At 41.8% G+C, this 19630-nt stretch overlaps 1 protein-coding gene across 5 annotated transcripts in view; it reads right to left on the reverse strand.

Moving 5' to 3' along the window:
- CNGA3 (cyclic nucleotide gated channel subunit alpha 3) overlaps positions 1 to 16608 on the reverse strand; it is a 31549-nt gene extending 14941 nt beyond the window's left edge. For 4 of the 5 annotated variants that reach the window (XR_010719453.1, XM_066176547.1, XM_066176546.1 and 1 more), the window contains exons 1-4: positions 16506 to 16608; positions 7372 to 7503; positions 2809 to 2925; positions 1146 to 1325 (exon numbers count right to left, since the gene is read on the reverse strand). Coding sequence is in view for 4 of the 5 variants with exons in the window: in XM_066176547.1 (XP_066032644.1) it covers positions 1146 to 1325; positions 2809 to 2925; positions 7372 to 7472 (398 nt within the window). In the remaining variant the exon portion in view is untranslated. Of the gene's footprint in view, positions 1 to 1145; positions 1326 to 2808; positions 2926 to 7371; positions 7504 to 8801; positions 8845 to 16505 lie in introns of those variants that run through there. The other variant, XM_066176545.1, reaches the window with a different exon arrangement.
- Between the last annotated feature and the right edge of the window lie 3022 nt (positions 16609 to 19630).

Raw genomic sequence — 19630 nt, forward strand, 5'->3', positions numbered from 1 at the left:
TACTGTCAAGCAGCAACAGCATAAAACTGAGAAGGCAAGGATGGGTGCCCTCAAACTCACTCCAAATAGCCTTGTACAGAGGTTTGCTGACCCATGATCAATGTTGTTCTCTCTAATTACTTCCCATCTGCAGTTGCTACTGATCCAGACACCTGAGAAATCAGGCAACAGTCTGGCTAATTCAATAAAATGTGCTCTTGAGATGAATTTCTAAGAAGCAGATCAAGTGAAGATAATAAGGTTGTGCTGGACTACAACAAATCAAAGTAACCTGCATAATGCACAAACCTTCAAAGGTTTTTGCTTTAATCTGAATTGCTTGCTGAGATTTTTGAAACTAATTACTTACCTACCAATCTTTAATTATGCAAAAAAAATAGAGGAGTCTCTGCTTCAAAGCCTAATGCCAAACAGAAAGTCAGCTTTTGTCTTGAGACTTCATTTTCCCATTTTAGCTGGAGTTAAATTTAAAACACCACATCATATATTTATAAAGTAATAATAATTCATCAGTCAAGGAACTGTAAACACATAAAGGTTTCTCTTTCATTTTATTGGAAAAAAATTAAGACTGAACCTGTCTTCCATACCAAATACTGTGTATGTGCCAATAAGTGAAGTCAGCATCCAAATGATTTTGTCATATCTGCCTCAGAAACTTTCTTTAATGTTACCAGATGGACTTCTGAGTAGAAGTAACACAGCAATGACAAGTTTTGCACAACTGCTTCTTTAGAGGTTTCTAACACTTGCAGATAATGTACATTAAGATCCTGCAAAGCCAAAAGTAGAAACATCTAGATTCTTGAAATAGAAATTGCATTCTCCTCAGTAGAGAGCAGTTTAGCAACATTAACTTGCATATGACAAAATTCCAGTTCTGAGAGATCATTCTGCCTGAAGCAGCATGATCAAAGTCCTTTTCTTCAAGATCTTGGTAACAGTGTGTTTGAGGGGGAAAGAGGAAGTCTGTTCAAAGTGCAACACTTTAGTTATGTGAAGATTCCTGGGCAGCGTTAAATACTCTGATCATCTCCCACACTAAGCTCCTTACCCTCTTCTTAAAATACAACTTACATCCTACTTACCAAGAAAACATGATAACCTCAGTCATCTTCATCTGAAGTATAAACATGTCTCCTTACCTGTTTGCTCCCCCGGGCCGCTCACGGGTGCCCAGGAAGGAGCGGATGTTGCTTTGCCTGGTGGACACCTCTACGAGCTCTGGCCCTCTGATACGTTCCAAGAAGGAATCAGGCCTTTGGTCCTCATGGTGTGAGTGTCTGGTGGCCCATGACCTCACAGATAAGACAAATCGTGACAGCCTGCATGGGACACACACACAAAATCGACTGAAGCAGACAGAAACGTGAGGTGGCTTAAAGCATCCCCACAGACACCAGCCCAGGAGGATTTTTCTCCACATCTCCACCTGCCATGAAATTAAACTTGATGGAGTAACTGTGTGAACCCAATCACTTGCCACAATTTCACAGATCACCTTCTGCAATGGATCAGGAAAATACCTCACACATCAGCTCCTATTCTAATGTATCACCACTGCAGGAGCAACAGAATATTCTTGCTGAGTGGTGGCCTTTACATCTCAAAGTGAAATACTTAACGAAGTCCATCAGATGCAGTTGTCTTAGATGCTTGAGAAATTCCCTTCAAGAGTCAGGTTATGTTACTGTAATAATTAAATTGCTAGGCATTCATGTTTACATCACAAACTTCCTTGTATATTCAGAGAACACGTAACTGTAGCTACACACACGTGTAATTCAAACTATCCTGGAAAAGGATAAAGGAAACTACAAAAGAAGATTAAAAAGGAAGTTCTCAGTATGAATTTATATATTTATGTGCATAATGTTTACAGAAAACACACATTTATAATCTTTTTTCATCTAAACTCAACTTCTTGCAGATTTTGTCACCTAAATTTGGTGGTGTCATTATCTCAAAACCAAGCAGGGAAATACAAGTTTATTCTCCACTACCCAAAATGCTGAAGTTTAAGCAATACTTTTTCAATTACCCTAGTTTTACAACATTTTTTTTCCTTCACTCTTTGAAATACACTGTGCTTAAAGTGACTGTGGTCTGTCACTTTACTTTGTGTGTAACAATGGTATCTGAAGGCAGAGCCCTGCAGTCTCAGATGCAAAGCAGACACAGTAAGGTTTTGAAGCTTCACTTCAGGTTTCCATTTAAAGTCCCAGAAATATAAACAACCTAAGACAACCTTTGGCTTCAATTTTGCTGACTAGGGCTCCAAATTCATTATAAACAACTGGATTCTAAAAACTGAGAGAAATTCCTGCACTCAAAACACAAAGACCACTTGTCTCCTCCCTTTCCAGAGCCATCTACCAAAAGAAAACAATCATTAAGTTTTATTTCATAGAAAACAAACACTGCATCAGCTATAAGCCAGAACCAAACACTTACCCATTTATTTTACAGTCTGGCCTCACTTCATGCATTTCCCCAGCATTCAATGTCTTTTCAGATACAGTTATGTAAAAATAATTTATTTTTTTTTATTTGACAAATTTGTTTGGGCTTACTCAGCCTCTCTCTTAAAAAAGATTTTAAGACTTCTATTAGCAATAAGTAAGTGATGAATCAAGATCAAATGCAAGTCAAATGCAACTTCCGTTACTTCTTATAGACATTCTTCAGCTGGATTCCATCCATTTTTATTGGAAAGCAATGGGTCTTCTTTCTTTACCTCCAAATTGTGACCAGTCTCTTCCAGCAAATTGAACTTAATACTGGAAATTATATTAGTTAGTAAGTTACCTTGCCATTGCTCCTCTGCCAGTGAAGGAGCTCGCCTGGGATTCAGGTACATGTCCTCCCTCCACAGAAATGACTCCCTGAAGTTCTGAAGATGCATCCTCACGCAGTGAATGGGTTCTGCAAAAACAGTTTGTTGTTGTTTTGGTGTTTTTTTTAAGGAATTCCATGCAGCCTTCACTAGACTTTCCCCAATCTGGTTCTCTCCACCACTGCATCAGTAAACAGTCCAGCAAATTGTCCTCTGCCTAGTAATAGAGCATATATTTGATAACCATATTGCTAAGCCTGTGCTTCTATGCTTTTGGAGCCATCCAATATGAACTGAAGTCAGTGGAGGCTCTGCCATACATTCCAGCAAGCTCAGAAGATAAAGAATACTTATTAGCACTTAAAAACTTAGCATTTGCCAAAAATAGATTAAATTCCTGCCTTGTCTTCAAGAAACGGAGTTTTGAAATTGACTTTGCTGAAACCTGGACTCTGTGATGGTCCAATCCAGATTTTTTTTATAGTACTCCTCGTTTTTGTCCGTGTTTTTCAGTCTTTAGTATTCACTTTTAAAAGACTTTGTTACGTCCATTAAGGATCACTCTTTTCCCCCTTTGCAATGTAAACAAGAACCCTCACATGGGTCTGTTAATCTGTCTTGCCAGGAAAACACTGGCTAAAATGATATTTGCAGCATCTTCATAAGAGCTGGCAGCAGCACTCTGCATGCCCACAAGAGGATAATTAGCAGCTCAATTTTATGTGCACTCACAACTGAGAAACTAACAGAGAATTAAAACTTTATTATTTCTATCCAAAGAACAATGCTAAAATAGATCCTGACGGCCCCAGGATTCTCAACCTGTTAACTGTTTTCTACTTCTCTTCCAATAACAAAACACCATTTCATACTGAATAACCTAGTTTATGTTGCCAGTGCTGAGAATATTGTGGTTGTCAAAGTTAACATCCTTCTAAGGGACAATGAATAAACTTATGGAACCAACATTCATCACAGATTACCAGATACACAGAGCCCACACTCAGCCCAAGAGCTCTCTTGAGCTGAGTGCTGGGAGAATAGTAGAGTTTGTTCATCTCTTTTGGTATTTCCTGGAGAAATTCCCTACAGACCTGCTGGAGAAAGGATATGGACTAGTTGGTGGTTTAGACTGCACTACCATGGCTGGTTTTAAGTACTTTTATTTAATTTATACGTTTTGTGTGGTCTTAGCAATAAATTCTAATATTGTTAATGGCACTGTCTAGTAAGTATCTAAGTTCCCATTATAGCCAATGGCCATCTCAGGGCTTGATTCAGCTGCTTCAGAATAGGGGTCTGTACAATTTGGAACAACCCAAAATACTTTTTTGGACCTCTCCAGAGCACACAGGTCTCTCCTCACATCCACACGCACCAGCTAAATGCTTCAAATACTCTATGGTATCTCAAATAGCATTAGATGCCTATATTAGGCAACTAAATACCTCCCATAATCAAGAGAGCCAAAGGAGCCTGAAGAGTTACTGAGTTTGAGAGTAAGCTGAGCAGCTCCCTGGGTGCTGTGACCATCAGAACTGATTATATCTCCACACAGAACAGCAGGAACGTAGGCACCTACTCACATAAAGACTGAAATCCAGATGTCTATAGGGCAGAGGTGAATCCTACTTTCAACTTTAGATAGTCAGCCTGTGTCTATAAGCTAATGTGCTGCCTCTCCTATTTGAGCTGTTTCTGTAAAGAGGCTGGGTTTTAAAAATGGAGATTCATTTGTTATTGTTGGGGTTTTTTTTAAATTTTGTTCTAACAAAATGAACCAACTTTATAACACACTACAGAGTAAGAATATGGGCACATGAATCATGCAGCATAAAGGAGCACAGCATTTTAAGTATCAGTAGCAGCTTTCTGTTAACTGTTGCAGTGAATGCTTTTTCTTGGTAACACTTCATTTCACAGCAGAAAACTGCTTAAGCACATCCTTAGCATTAAGCATAAATTTAACACCCACTGACTTTTAATAAGAACCAAGTAATGTGTTTAATTGCTTCTTTGTTGAACTACAGCCAACAGGAGCTGGAGAAAGGTAAAGGCAAAGACAAAATGCTGTTACTCTAGCAAATGTGCTTTTACCCCCAATATCTACAGTTGCATATTTTGATACAAGATAGAGAAGAGCTAAAATCCTGGATGGTTTCTATCTTTTGGTACAGACATTTTCTAAAGCAAATTTGAGTTTAAGGAAAAAATAACAAAATTTTTGAATGGTATTATAAAGATATTGTATATACTTACCAGCAATCATTTCACCAATCCAAAAATCTTAAATATGAGATCTCTTTTACAGAGCAAGACTGTAACTTCTTACCCACCTATGAAGTCTTGCAATTAATGCTGGTAATATCAAACTTTCCTTTAAAAAATGCCTCTTCAAGACCATCACCATGATGATCAAGTGCAATTAATATTTCAGTCCCTCTATCTGTCAAAGTCATTGCCTCTGAAATTGCAGATGACCACAGGGATTTAATTCTACATTTAAACCTTTGTAACTCCACTCTCACATCCCTGCTAGTAATCCCATCCTGTGAGCTGCCAATCACTGACATCCACTACAAATAGCATGTTAAAAAAAGGAAAGGAAGAGGCTCATTTCAATCTGTGTTTTCACTTTTTCTAACACATCACTGTTAATGGACAGAAATCTCCCCAAGGAGGGAGACCATGGGGCAGTGTAACTACATCAAGCAAGCCTTACTGTGCAGAACAAATCAGATCCATTTTCACCACTGTAGGTACATCTATGTGACAGAAGGTATCATGTAAGCAAAGCAAGAAGACAAAAAAAAAAAAAAAAAAAAAAGACCAATTCAAACAAAGCATCCATAGCAGCTGCTAGGGACATGCAATCCAAAAATCAGCACAATGCAGGGAGTCCCATCAGTCCATCAGGACTCTGGATGTTCCAGTCTGGGTGTGCAAATAAACAGCAAGAGACAGCATGACAAGGTCCACACAGAGGAGGTGATTTGCCATAACAAGCCAAAAGCAGAAAACTTATTGCAACCTTTAGTCATGGTTTGCAATATGTAACCAAAAATGTGTATTCTAATTCCATCTGTTGAAACCAGTTGGGGAGGTGTTTTCTTTATCTCTTATATAACCCATTCCTCATAACTCTGGGGGGGAGGGGGCGGGTGTCTTCTGTTAATGGACCAGCTTTTAAGTCCAGGTGGGGCAGTGTTCCTTATCTCTTCCACAACTCATCCTCCCTCCAGGGGATATCTTCCGTTAATGGGCCAATAAGGCTCACCAATGACATGACACATTACATCACCTCATTGTCAGATGCTCCACCCAGTGGGAGGAGCCAACCATTCCTACCTAGATAGAAACTGGAAGTCCAAAACACCAGGGCAGCCTGTTTCCACTGGATTTCCCAGAGGAAGACAGGACCCATCTCACCACCACTGGACCCTTCCTACAGGATCATCTCTACTCCAACAGAACCATATCTGTTACTCCAGGAGGATTTATCTGGACTGCTTCTAACACCCTGACCAACAGGGTGTCAGGTCATATCTCTTATTCTGTCAGGGTTCTCTAGGATTTTTGTTTGTTTGTTTGCTTGTTTGGTTGTTTTGTTGGGGTTTTTTTGTTTGTTTTTGTTGGGTTTTTTTGTACTACTACATTTGTATTTTCAATATTCCTAGTAAAAAACCTGTCATTCCTATTCCAATCTCTTTGCCTGAAAGCCCCTAATTACAAAATTAAAATAACTGGGAAAGGAAGGAGGGAGTTTACATTCTCCATTCCAAGGGGAGCTCCAGCTTTCCCTAGCAGACACCTGTCTTTCCAAACCAAGACACCTTTACCAATGCTATGGATCATCAGGTATCTTTCCACAGGCCAAGCAGGCTTTGCCCTGTCTGGAGGAATGACTGGTACCGTGCAATAGGTAAGTGCAAGCTCACTGGCACATTTCAAACAGCCACTTCAAAACCATCAAAACCAGAGAAAGCCAAATGTAAAGAAACTATTACATTTCCTCTGTACAGTGAGCCACCCTGAAAATCCAGTACAAAAACGCTGATATTTTTTATACACTACAAATTTTCCCTATGACAGGAACCAGGCAATTTGCAGAGGCTTCTTTAAAAAAAAAAACAAAACCTTCCCAAGGCTTTTCACCATATGGAGCTGGAAAGATCCTTTTTTTCACCAAACCCTACATACTTCGCTGGAAGCACAGACCCTGCTACCTGTGTGGTGATTTGAGAAAGAGGTTTCTCTTTAATGAGTTAGTGTAATTCCCAGTGATGTGAAAATGGGCTTTTTTCCTGAAGTAATGCACCTCCTGCTTCCAAAACTGCAAGCCATGACAACCTTCCTGTGTCTTTCTCTTCTGTAATTTGGATGGATGTTGTCAAGTCTGTTAAGTGCACTGGGCCAACAAAATCACGACACAATATTCCCATAATTCTAGCTCCCATTCCCAGAGCCACAGGAGTTCCACAAATTATGACACAACCATAATTGTCCTCTTGACTGTGATGAAAGGAAAATATTACCTGATATAGCCATTCTCAATCCTCTCGATATCTTCATCAGCAGTTCTGACAGACAGGCTGTGCATACCAGGGTAGGAGTGCTGAGTGTTGATTTTTGCCATTTTGCTTTACATATCAACATCTAAATGACAGCTGAAATGGGAAAAAAAATTATGAAGTCTTCAAAAAGGATGTACTCAGTACCTGAAAAGAGTTCTTTATTAAAACAGTGGAAAAAGCAAAAAGCAATTTCAACCATTTGAAGAACAGTCAGTGATATTTACACACACACATGACATGCATTTCTTGATTTATTTGCAGTAGACAGGAAAAAAAAAGTGTTAGCAAAGATTCATCGTGACCAAAGAAAAAGGGTTACATGACACCATATTCTTTTAGTCTCTGGGTTTTATGGACTACCTACACTGTCATACCTATTATCCAAAATGAAATTGCACTTAAAATCTCATTAAAAGAATGTTAGTGAGAAAGTCAACCAAAAAAAAAAAGCCAGGTAATATATGTGCTAGGACAACCCATTCGACTTTACACTGACTCCCTTGTGCTACTTTTATCTATTTCATGATTAAGCTTTTTATTCCAAAAATCCATATAAACCAAGCAGATAATTAATGACATTTACCCCTTAGCTTAATGTAGGCCATGCTGTAATTCTGTATTATTAAAACTCTGCACTAAACACACACTACGGAATTTTAGTATAATGCTTCAAAACAGTCTCTGTTAAGATATTTAGCAGCTCATCCCCTACAAGTTTTTAAAAAATTATCTGAATTCCTTTCCAGATTTGAGCTTCAATGCCTTTCCAAATTCGTACCATATCTACCACTTACAACATGAGTTTTAAGACTCAAGACAACTGTCTCACAAATAAAGGACTGAAAGACTTTCAGTGAAAACACTGAATTTTTTAAAAAAGGAAAGAAAAAAAGTTTTTGAAACTCCATTCAGGAACCTTTTTTGTTTGAAATATGACTAGAATGAAATTCTCTCAGGAACAATCAACTCCCTCACACTAGGTAGTGTCCATTTTTCCCCTGTAATCCTCTATCTCACTGACCACACAAGATCCACTTTCAACACCAAATGAAATACAGACCTTTCAGAAACTAACTTTGTGACCTGAATTACTCCTGAAACAAAGCTCACTCTCCATGATTAGAACATTATGCACCCACTTTCTTAAAAACCAGATACACAACTTACCCACCACTCAATTCTCTGACAATTAAAGAAATAATTTTATAATAATAATTTCATGTATTTTAAAGTGTTTTTTTCCAGAAATATTGAAATATTGAAATATCATCCAGAAATAACAAAATTACTCTAGAAACAGCCTTAGGAATCACTTAATGTTCAGAAATTTTATTAGCATTCCCCATTACTAATTTTGCCTCAGTGTAAATCAGTTAATGTCTGTATCTCACCTTAAACTGAGCCTTGTTCATGCTGATTAACTGAAGTTTTACTGAGGGAAAAAATGGGCATTTTTATTACACATTGATATAAAAAAGTTGATTCTTTCAACCCACTCTCAAATTGGAATGTTCACTCAGAAGGATTAACTTCTAAAGTGCAGATAATTTATGTTAAAAACATAACTCACGGTTTTAAAAGCTTGATGGTGGGAAGAATTATTAATAAGATAAGTAACAAAGCATTAGCCTTTTTTCTAAATATGTCATTTCAGAGCAAATTCGGTACTGAGTTAAGTTCTTGACTAGTTCTGACATTTAACAGTTACACTTATCAGTTCTGGTGATTCACAATCAGATTGACATCTACCTACAGCAGTTCTTAAAAACAAAAGTCACGTGGTTTATAATATCCAGCAAATAAGCAACTCTGTTAAAAAAATAAAACTGCTACAATAATAGAAGTATGAGAAAATAAAACTTTTCTGAAGTTATGGGACGATGTAGATAATTTGCTACCAACACCATGAATTCCCTCACTGAGAAGAGACACTGCTTCTGAAACTGGAGATTAGTGAACAATGCCTCTCCACGTTTCAAATGCTGGAGGTGTGGCACATGGATTTCCAGACACATTTGTGCATCAGTTCCCAAAAGTTTGGTTAAAAGACATCAAGTACAGTATTTCTGTAAACTAAAAACTGAAATGGTGAAATTGGATATTACTAATCTGGAATTAAACACTTTTAATAGATATTAGAATTAGATATTCCAAACCTTGAGGTTTGAGTGTGTCAGTGAAGCACTGAATACAGGAAACCTTATTTAGACTTTCAAAACCTATGCCACTAAAGAAGAAAAAACAAGTACTAGCATATGAAGCCAAACATTATTTTGTATTAAAAAACCCGAGAAGACAGAAAGCAAGAACAGGACTAAATAGTCACCTTCACCACTGCAACAGTTTAATAACAGTATTCCTCAGGGCTCCATAGGAAAAACTGTTGTTAATGATGCTGATAGAAAGAGGGAGTGGTGATACAATAAAGACAAACAAATGGAGTGCAGGAACCTCACTGTGGCCAACACCAACTACAGCAATTTCTCAATCTGATGATAAATGATGTGCAACACAGGCAAATGGAAACCCATGAATACAGGGGAAAAGCATTCAAACTACTACCCTACGTGCTTCCAAATGAACCATATGCTCTCAGAAGGGGAGCCTGAAAGGGTAGTTTTGGATTAAATATAAGGAAGAAATTCTTTACTATGATGGTGTTGAAACATTGGAGCAGGTTGTCCAGAGAAGATGTGGATGTCACATCCCTGCAAGTGGTCAAGACCAGGTTGGATGAGGCTTTGAGCAACCTGGTCTAGTGGAAGAAGAGTTAGAACTACATGGTCCTTCTGGTCCCTTCCAACCCAAAGCAACTTATGAACTTATGACATAGGTACAGCTCAGTGAAACAGCATCCTCACTGCAGGGCAGGCTTGCTGACACAACAACTGACAATGTATACATGGAACGTGTTAATGACACAAAAACCACTACAACTGCTCCATGGAACAACAGTGCAGACTTACCTGGAACACTCTAAGTTCTTCTCTTAAAAAGAAAGATAAAGCAGAATAACAGCATGGCAAGAAGGATTAAGGACATGGAAAAGGGAGAGAAAGGAAAATTAAGCCTGCTCACCCTAGAAAGGTGAAGACTAAAAAGTTTTAAAATAAAAATATGCAGGTAAAATTTCAGCTCGTTTCAGATCCCTTACAATCATTTTGTTTCAGCAGTAAAATACACATTCAATATACAGTGTGGTCTGAACTCTTCTTCTGCACTATACCAGAGGAAAGGGGGGGAAATTTCACAGAAATAAAACTCTACTATTACGCAAGAAAAATACATTAATATATTTTTGGAAGGAGGTAGGAAGAGTGGATAAAAGTATGTTACATGTGCCCTGCTGTGGTAGAGAGACTGAACACAGGGCTGACAGAAATAAGCAGTGAGGTAATTTGGGTACAGTGCAGGTGCTGAGACCTCCTGAAGCAACATGGTTTGGCACTGCATAAAGCCCATAAAGTTCTGAGAAATTACTAGCTATTTATTTAATGAAGAAGAAAGATTTGTTCCTTCCAGGCCTCTAAGAACCCTAATGATAAGTGTTTTTAATAGTCTGGAGAGGAGATTGGCATTTCAACATTGGATCCACAGTGTGGCAAGTAACCAACTAAGGAGCAGCTTAAGAGGAGTCAACCAGCAGGAAAGTCCTGAAGAGTCATGAGGCTCTGCAAACACCTTCTGCAGGGCCACTCAGAGACAGCTCCAACTCTCTGGGACCTACAATCCCAAAACTGCCACTAAACACTGGTCCTTACAAGGCAGTTTTAAGAAGTGAGTAGAGCTCAGCTTCATATTCAGAACCATGATCATTATGGTAGAGTGGTGGGCTGGCCTTGGCTCTCTGCCAGATGCCCACCCAGCTGCTATTGCACCTCCCCTCCTCAGCAGCCCAGTGGGAGAAAGAAAGATGAGAAAGCTCATCATGGGTCAAGATAAAAAAAAAGGAAGAAAAAGGACACTGGGAGAGCAATTGTCATCACAGGCAAAATGGGCTCAAACTGGGGAAAATTCAATTTAGTGCAAATTAAAATAGAGTTGGATGGTGAGAAACAAAGACAAAACCCTCTACAACTTATTTTTCCCCAGATTCAACTTCACCCCTACATTCCCAACTCCTTCACCTCCTCTTATCCTACCCAGCAGCACAGGGGCTGGGAAATGGGAGGCTGCAGCCAGTCCATGTTTCCTCCCTGCCACTCCTTCCTCCTCACACTATGACCCTGAGCCAGTGTGGGTCCTTACTGCAGGCTTCAGTCCTTTACAAACTGCTCCAGTGTGGGTCCCCCATGGACCACAGTTCTTGCCGGGAGAACCTGCTCCTGCACAGGCTCCTCTTCACTGGCTGCAGGCTGCTTCAGGAAATGCCTGGCTCCACCAAAGGGTTCTCCACAGTGGATGTCTGCTCCATCACGGTCCCCACCAAGAGTTGCGGGGGAATCCTGCTCCAGTGCCCACAACACCACCTCTGCTCCTTCTTCTCTGACCTTGCTTTCTGCAGAGATGGTTTTCACCCTTTTTTTCCCCCTCAGTCCCCACACGCTGCCTCTGTGGCACCCTATTTTTCTGAAGTGTTTTCTCCCTAAAGTGCCACCACCTTGGCCACAGGGAATGAGTTGGAGCTGGCTGGAGCTGGCTGTGTCCAGCACAAGCAGCCCTGGCTGCTGCTCACATCGGGCCCCACAGCCCCTGCCAGCCCCTGGGGGCTGCACCCACCCCACACTGGTACCTGCCTTTTATAAAGATCATCTCCTACCTGGGAACTACACTCTCTGCTCTCAATATTTAAAGCTAAAAATTACACTGAGGGTAAAACTTGATTACCTAAAGGCTGACAAGTCTGGTAAATCCACATTAGGCACTCAGAACAGGTATTTAGCTCACAAGTGATTTAACAAGAGAAACAGACAGACAGACAGACACATAGTCCTCTGAGCCTCAACTGAGTCACCCAGAAAAATAAAACTTGAATTCCTCCTAGCTCTTGAAAGATTGGCGTCCTTACCAATGTCTTAAGTAGAATTTTAACGTGTTTTCTCACCTAGTCTTTTCTTCCTTGCTACCAAATGGACTTACCTAAATGAGATTGCTAATTCCACACTCAAGAATATTGCTTTTCAGTGCCTAAATCACTGAGACTGAAACTACAGCTAAATGAGACAGACGTATTATCCTACTAAAAATGTAACAAACTACATACATTAATGATAGCACTCCCTACTTGATATGCAAATGGTCAGGTTCTTTTATCCTCTTCCTTTTGGATTCAATAGCAACTGAGGTTTTATGCCAAACTATTTTAAAGGCACTGTTTGGTATAAAAGAAGTACTTTTAACAAGACAGCTAGTTGTTTGACAACAAATATGAGTTCAATTAACATATGAAAATTTTGGATTCACATAAGTATTTCCTAATTTTGAAAATCAGGTTCCACTTATCTCTTTAGAGCTACATCATTAAGGACCTAGAACTAGAGCAACGAAGGCTGCAGTATCTAAATTTTAGGAGCTCTGCCATCCAGTGGATTTCCTGAAGTAGGAATGCAGAAATGCAGGTAAGCAGGAATAAGGCCCTAAGAAGGAAGGCACATATGCAAAATGACTGAAACTAAACTGGGATACTGAGAATGACTGGCCTTCTAACTCCAGGCCAAAAGGAGTGGCACCCAATTCACAGCTGTAACTCCCCTCTTTCTCAAGTCAATTCACCTGTTTGCAGCAAACTGCACTGTCCTGAGCAGCTGCGCCTCAAAAATGAGAAACCTTTCCAATCTGCTTCAAATTAAGCAAGACAAGACCAGTTTTCCTCCTTTTTCCAGAGGCCAGTAGATTATGGGTTACAAATAACTTTCTCAGGGGTTTTCAGTGTTCTGAGAACATCTATGGCAGCAGGAGTATTTATTTTCAGCACCCACTGCAATCTGGACACAGTCAAGGCCTCTGAGCAGCTTTGTGGTCTGGGTTTCAGACAATTTTGCACCTTCTCAGCAGGAAAAAAACCCCAACACACCGGCATGCACTTTAATATTACAAATTATAACAAATTTAGGAAGTCGATGGCTATCCACTAAGCCACCAAAGTGAGCTCTGCAGCCTACCAAATATCTGTGAAGGATCTTTGAATTACTGTAGGCTCCCTCTCAAGAGCACTGAGAGTTCATGTTTGGGCTACTCCAGCTGTTCCCTTTTGGGGCCGAATATGTAACCCAACCTAACTTAATTCAAAATTGTTAACCAACCAAGAATTAATACACCTGATACAAAGTAAATGTAGTTGTTTATCAAGCAATAATTTATACCACCACTTAGTATTCTTAAAGCTTATTTGTTTGGAGTAAAAGGACTACAGAAAGAAAATACGGCAGAATTCAAAAAAGAGTTTTTCAAGGTGAAATATGTATCACCACCACAAAGTAAAAATTACTTTACATATGATTTTATAATGTATTCTGTGTGTTTGTGTAGTGGTTAAAATACTGTTGTTCTTGAAGTTTTCAGTATTTTACTTATTACTATGGAAGCAGTGATAAGCTGCATAGGATCACTTACATCATTTTAGTTAAGACATGTTCCAAATCCTCACACAGCCGCTCAGGTTCAACCCTGATAAGTCTTTGGGATTTATTCTGGGATTTGACCTCCACCTACATGATCCTTGTTATATCACTTCTTAATAGTTGTAGCTCAGCTGTGCATTATGTATCTTGTGTGTGCTCCGTGTGACAGGCTGCAGCTCCAATGATTCAACCAGCAATGGCAACAAATGGACCCCAAAGACTGGACACTGGAACTTTGAAATAACAATGTGATTTGAAGACAAGGCACAACCTTTTCTTCAATTATTTGGAGGTTTGTAAATACACCTGCAGATTGGACTCTGGCACACTCTTATGGAAATCAGCTTTGTATGAAGGCTATTAGATCATGGTCAGGGAGTTCAAGGAACAATCAGCAGTACCAATTAACCCTCATGAATTCATTACAGTTTAAATCAACAATTCTTAAATCCTAGGACCTCTTTTAAAAGCATACTTTTCAAAATTTATTACTCTGTGCTACATCATATTGCATTTTCTACATTCTGTCAGCACTGACATCTCCTGAGAATGCACATTATTTTATATGCATAGCCTAGTAGCCTCAGTACCAACCAAGGATGTCAAATATTCTACCTTTCACAGGTACTTTAGATGTGCATTCACTTCACAAAACACTGCATTATTCATGGATGTATAATTTATAGTTTTAGAACGAAATGCACATGATTACCTTTGATCTATTTGATGGCTGAATCTCTGGCACCTTGTAGTACCAAAATAATCATTTAAATCAATTGAATTATTTGGACGGAGTTTCCTTTCTGTAACTATGAACTACTAGCAACATAGTTCAATTTTCTAAGATTTACTGAAGTTTTCTGCAGACCATTTTCTGCAAATAAATTATTTTTTTAGATTGGAAACTTTTCAGGAGAAACTAGATGTGGATACTGAATTTAACATTGTAAATTAAAACCCAGTAAATTATAAATTACAGCTGATTGGACAAGCAAGTCACATCATGTAGTTTCTGTTGACAGTATGGGTTAACATGGGGCAGGTATCCATGTTTCTATATAGCAAGTAAGCTCTGTGCAAGGCTTCTGCAGCCACTGTCTAAAATTCACCGGTTCTGCCAATGTCTCCTGTCAGTGCATTCAAGTACCCAGCAACTCTTAAAAGAGAACACAGCAGGGGCATGAATACAGCACGAACACAGCGGGTTTACACTCCTGAATGTGTGCCTGTAAAACAAACATGTATGTTTGCATGCGTGCACGTGCATCCATGTGAAAGTTACCCATTTTAATTCACTCCCTGCCCACTTTATGTAAACTACTGGAGCCATCCCATTTGCCTGGGGAAGGGAAACACGAGAGCTAAATCGTGTCACGTTTCACAAGCCGTAAGGAGGCATCCTACCGGAGAGGATTTAAGAGATGCTAATGAAAAGAGATGGCAACGCTGGAGAAGGCTTCAGAACAACGTGCTGAACCGAAATGACTGAGCTTGGGTGCAAATTGGATGACAAAGGCTGGGATGCACAGGAGGCAAAGCTGAGACATGCTAATATGGAAGGACGATGTATAATTTTTTAAAGCTGTTGAGTTCCTCCCTCAAGTCATTCACTACTTGTTTACCATGATTACCCTTGCTGATTCAACACCCTGAATCCCATTTTCATTTGCAACTTATATTTTTCTAATCAGATGGTTTTAACATGAATACTCAAAGAAAACAACATGAAAAATACCAGAGGGAAAAAAAAAAACCAAAGACTGTTCTGACTGTAGACACACAGTTACGCTATTTCAAAATCTGAAACATCTGAAACTACAGATGTAGTTTTACTCAGTTGTAAAAATGAAAATTACAGATCTTAAACACAACAATCCTTTACCTATTTGCTTTGAATACAGCAACTACAAATCTAGAAAACAAAATGTAGTTAAACAGGTAGATCAACAGGTACCCTTCCTCTCGGCAAATGAGGGAATCTTGCATTAGAGAAGGACACTGATTATAGTTATTATTGTATCTTGTACATTCTTAGGCAGCTATGTCCTGGATTACCCTACAGGACTTTTGCAAAAGATGTCATATTTCTGCAAGGTCAATTTATTTGAAGATTTTCCAGGAATCCCTGGAAAACTATTCCCTTTCACTTCCTGTAGTATTTGCTAGCATTTTTTTTTTATACAGGGTTTGACAGCCTCATGCTTACACCTCAGGCACCAGACAGTGGAGAAGTTAAGAGACGCATGGATCAAGCTAGCAAAATTAAGCATCGGTCGACAGGAGTGGAGCAAGTCCCCTCAGCCCCACTTCTGTCCAGATTTGTGCCCTGAATCCAATTTAATTGGAAGTGCACAGATCTCTGCATCAAATAATCAAACTAACACTCTTCTTTGAAATTAAATAAATAAGCAAAGTTTCCATTTCCATTTCAAGCCTTTGAGCTAAGGCTTGAATTGAAGTCTGATGCAGGAGATGATGCCACTCTCACGGGCACGACAGAAAGGGAGGCTTCACTGCCCCCCGCTTCAGACTCACCTGCCCACGCTCTCCTCCGCAGCATCCGAACTCTGGCGCTCCGCCCGTCCGTCCGTCCGTCCGTCCGCCTGCCTGGATGCGGGGCCCCGGGGCTGCGGGCAGCGCTGCCCTCGGCCGGCCCGGACGAGCTCCGGCGGCGCCGGGAGCGGCGGCAGCGCAGCCGGCCCGGCCCGGCGGGGGCGGCGGGGCAGGGCAGGGCCCGCCGGGGCAGGGCAGGGCCCGCCGAGCCGAGCCGAGCCGAGCCGAGCCGAGCCGAGCCGAGCCGAGCCGAGCCGAGCCGAGCCGAGCCGAGCCGCCCCTCCGCGCGGCGCGGGCGGATTACGGCCGCAGCCCCAGCGCCTAAGCCCGGCTCACCGGGAAAAGCCGCTCGAAGGGCTTTGCGATCCTGTTAAGTTCTCGGAGAGGATCAAAACGTCAAAGGGGCTCGGCGGCGCCCCGGCACATTTCGTGCCACGCCGAGGAAAGTTGGGAGCCCGCCGCGGGCAGGGCAGGGCAGGGCAGGGCAGGGCCGGCCCGGGGCCGCCGGCGGAGCGAGGACCCGCAGCCCCGGGCGGCGAGGCGAGAAGCGGCGGGGCCGTGCGGGGCGGCCACACGCCCCGGAGCCCGCGGCAGCCGCTGTCCCCCGGCGGGGCGGAGCCGTGCCCGGGGCGGGGGCCGCGGCCTCAGCGCCCTGGGCCGGGCGGGTCCGGCCGCCGCCCTCCGCCCTCCGCCTCCTGCTGCTCTTCGGCCGCCGCGCCGGGCCGGGCCCCCGGGAGAGCCCGGGGCAGCGGGGAGGACCGGCGGCGTTCCCCGCCGCGCTCGGGAGGAGAGCTCGGGGCCGGCAGGGACAGCCGGCTCCCCGCCGCCCTCCCCTCGCACACACCGCCCGCGGCTCCTTCATCTGCCGCTGGCCGAGGGGCCGGAGGCGGCGGAGATGCTCAGGAAGGCGGGAGGGGACGTGCCGCTGCCAGCTCGAACCGCGTTCCTCTCGGCAGCCGTCGGGGAATGGATTTCCCGGGCCTCTGGCTCCGCCGTCCCTGCGCGTCCTGCCCGAGGGGAACCGCGAGGAGATGGTACCCCACAGCCGCTCCCAGCACTGCTGCTGGGGCCGACACCCTCTCCATCGTGAGAGGCGCTTCTCCTTGCGGTGCCGATGAATAGGTTTCTTCTTCACCGCTCTGGCCCTCGCTCCTTGACCTCCTTGAGGGTGCTGACCCTCATTTTCCTGTGCAGAAGCTCCCTCAAGGCTTTCACACTCCCCCGAGCTCCACCTGTTCAGTTCTGATTCTGCTTTTCACAGGGTTCAGAAGAGCTGGAAACAAAGAGTGTGTATGATTCATAAAATGATTCTTCAGCGGGGAAATGTCAGCAGAAGCCATGTCATTCCTAACTGAAAGGCTGCTGCACTTTGCTGCATGTCAATTGAGCTAGATTGAACACGACGGAACATTGGAAATGCATTCTAAGTGCTCGGGTTATTTTACGTAAGATGAACCAAATCGCAGGAAAAGGACTGAGGAGAGGAAAAGACCATTGCTAAAACTTAAACCTCCATCAGAAACTCGAGGTGTCTTTCTCCTATAGCTGACACACCAGTCTTCAGAGTAATAGGGGTTTTTAGGATCAGAATTGAAACCCTAGGCAGAAAAGCAGAAGGGAGAAAGCATTTGAAGAGCATCCTTTTCCATGTGTTTGCTTCTGGGACGACCCCTCAGGAGTGCTGCAGGCAGCATTTTGGAAGCACTGGGACCACAGCTAACCAACCAGGTGTGCACCAAGTGCCAGGCTGCTGTTGTCCCTCCCGAGGCTCAAGCACTGGTTGCACTTCCCAGGTGTTACATGGAGATACCTGCCCCTTGCAGGTCCTGGCTTCCTCCTTAGCCAAGGTCTGGTGGAACATCTTGCCCTTATGTTCTGGTTGCCACGAGAAGGAAGCCTGTGAATGGAACACAGAAAAAAGCTGTGGAGACTCGCAGAAGACTGTCCCGGGAGATTGTCCTAGATCTGGACAGTAAGGGGATCAGGCTGAATCAACAAAAATGAATGTCCACATCCAGAATGGCATCACTTTCCAAAGTCTGTCATTGCACTCAGTGGTACTGCTGCAAGAAATTCTGGAGAAAAGATTGTATTGAAGTTGTAATACATCTTCACAGTACCTCAAAACCAGTTGCCCAGGAATTAAAGATGACAGGGAAAAGAATTCTGTTTTCCTTTTCCATTTTCTGAATTGTTAGGTATAAATTAAAACACGCTTATTCAGGGAGCAAATATTGCTTCTTTCCAACATTTTCATCATTTCCATGAAATTTTCTTTCCAAGTTTAGTTCTTGCTTCTTTTGAACAATCATTATGCCAGTCTCCTGAGAACCATCAACAAGTAGGTTCAACCTGCTGACAGCTGCAAGATATCATCCATCAAAATTATTATGTTCATCAAGGCACTACTGATGATTTATTTCAGTGGCCTTAGATAGACACCTCTTTAAAACACAACCATGAATTACCATGTCTAATTTCAACAGAGTATTTTTCAGTTTTATATGCAAACTAAAGATTAATTTTGTGCCACAATGCCTGCAATTAAGCAAAGCCTCCATAATAGTTTGTGACTGGAAGTTATAACTAATAAGAAAAGGAAAATCTGGAGTTCCAGCACAGTTGGACTTCAGTGATCCTTGTGGGTCCCTTCCAGCTCAGGATATTTTATGACTCTATATAATGATGTTATCTGAGGAGTGAAAAAAGCATCCTTTCACTGCAGTAAACTGCAAGTTCTCAGTAGCTCTGAACTGATATGGGTCCCAGGTAATCAATGGAGTTGAGCTTATTTACAGTACCTGTGGCTTTGTCTACACAGCTCCATTTTGAGAAGCACTGACATTATCCTGATAGTTCTCTCAAGACCGCTGTGCTCTGCAATAAAGCACTGCCAGGATGTATGACAAAAGAATAAGGCTAAATAAATAAATAAATGTGTTATAAAATGTCATTTTCTTCAAACTGAGAAATCATAATTTCCTGTTTGCATTGTAGCTCTGCTCTGTTTCTTCTGATTGTTCCACTTCAGAGGAATTAAATGAAAAAAGGTCTGTGAAATAATTGGACTGAATTGCCAATCTTAGAAAAGCTCATTTGGTTTGTTC

Source organism: Chamaea fasciata, unplaced genomic scaffold (genome assembly GCF_029207755.1).
Source record: "Chamaea fasciata isolate MVZ Bird 193981 ecotype frontalis unplaced genomic scaffold, bChaFas1.0.hap1 SCAF_2, whole genome shotgun sequence".
Taxonomy (NCBI): Eukaryota; Metazoa; Chordata; class Aves; order Passeriformes; family Sylviidae; genus Chamaea; species Chamaea fasciata.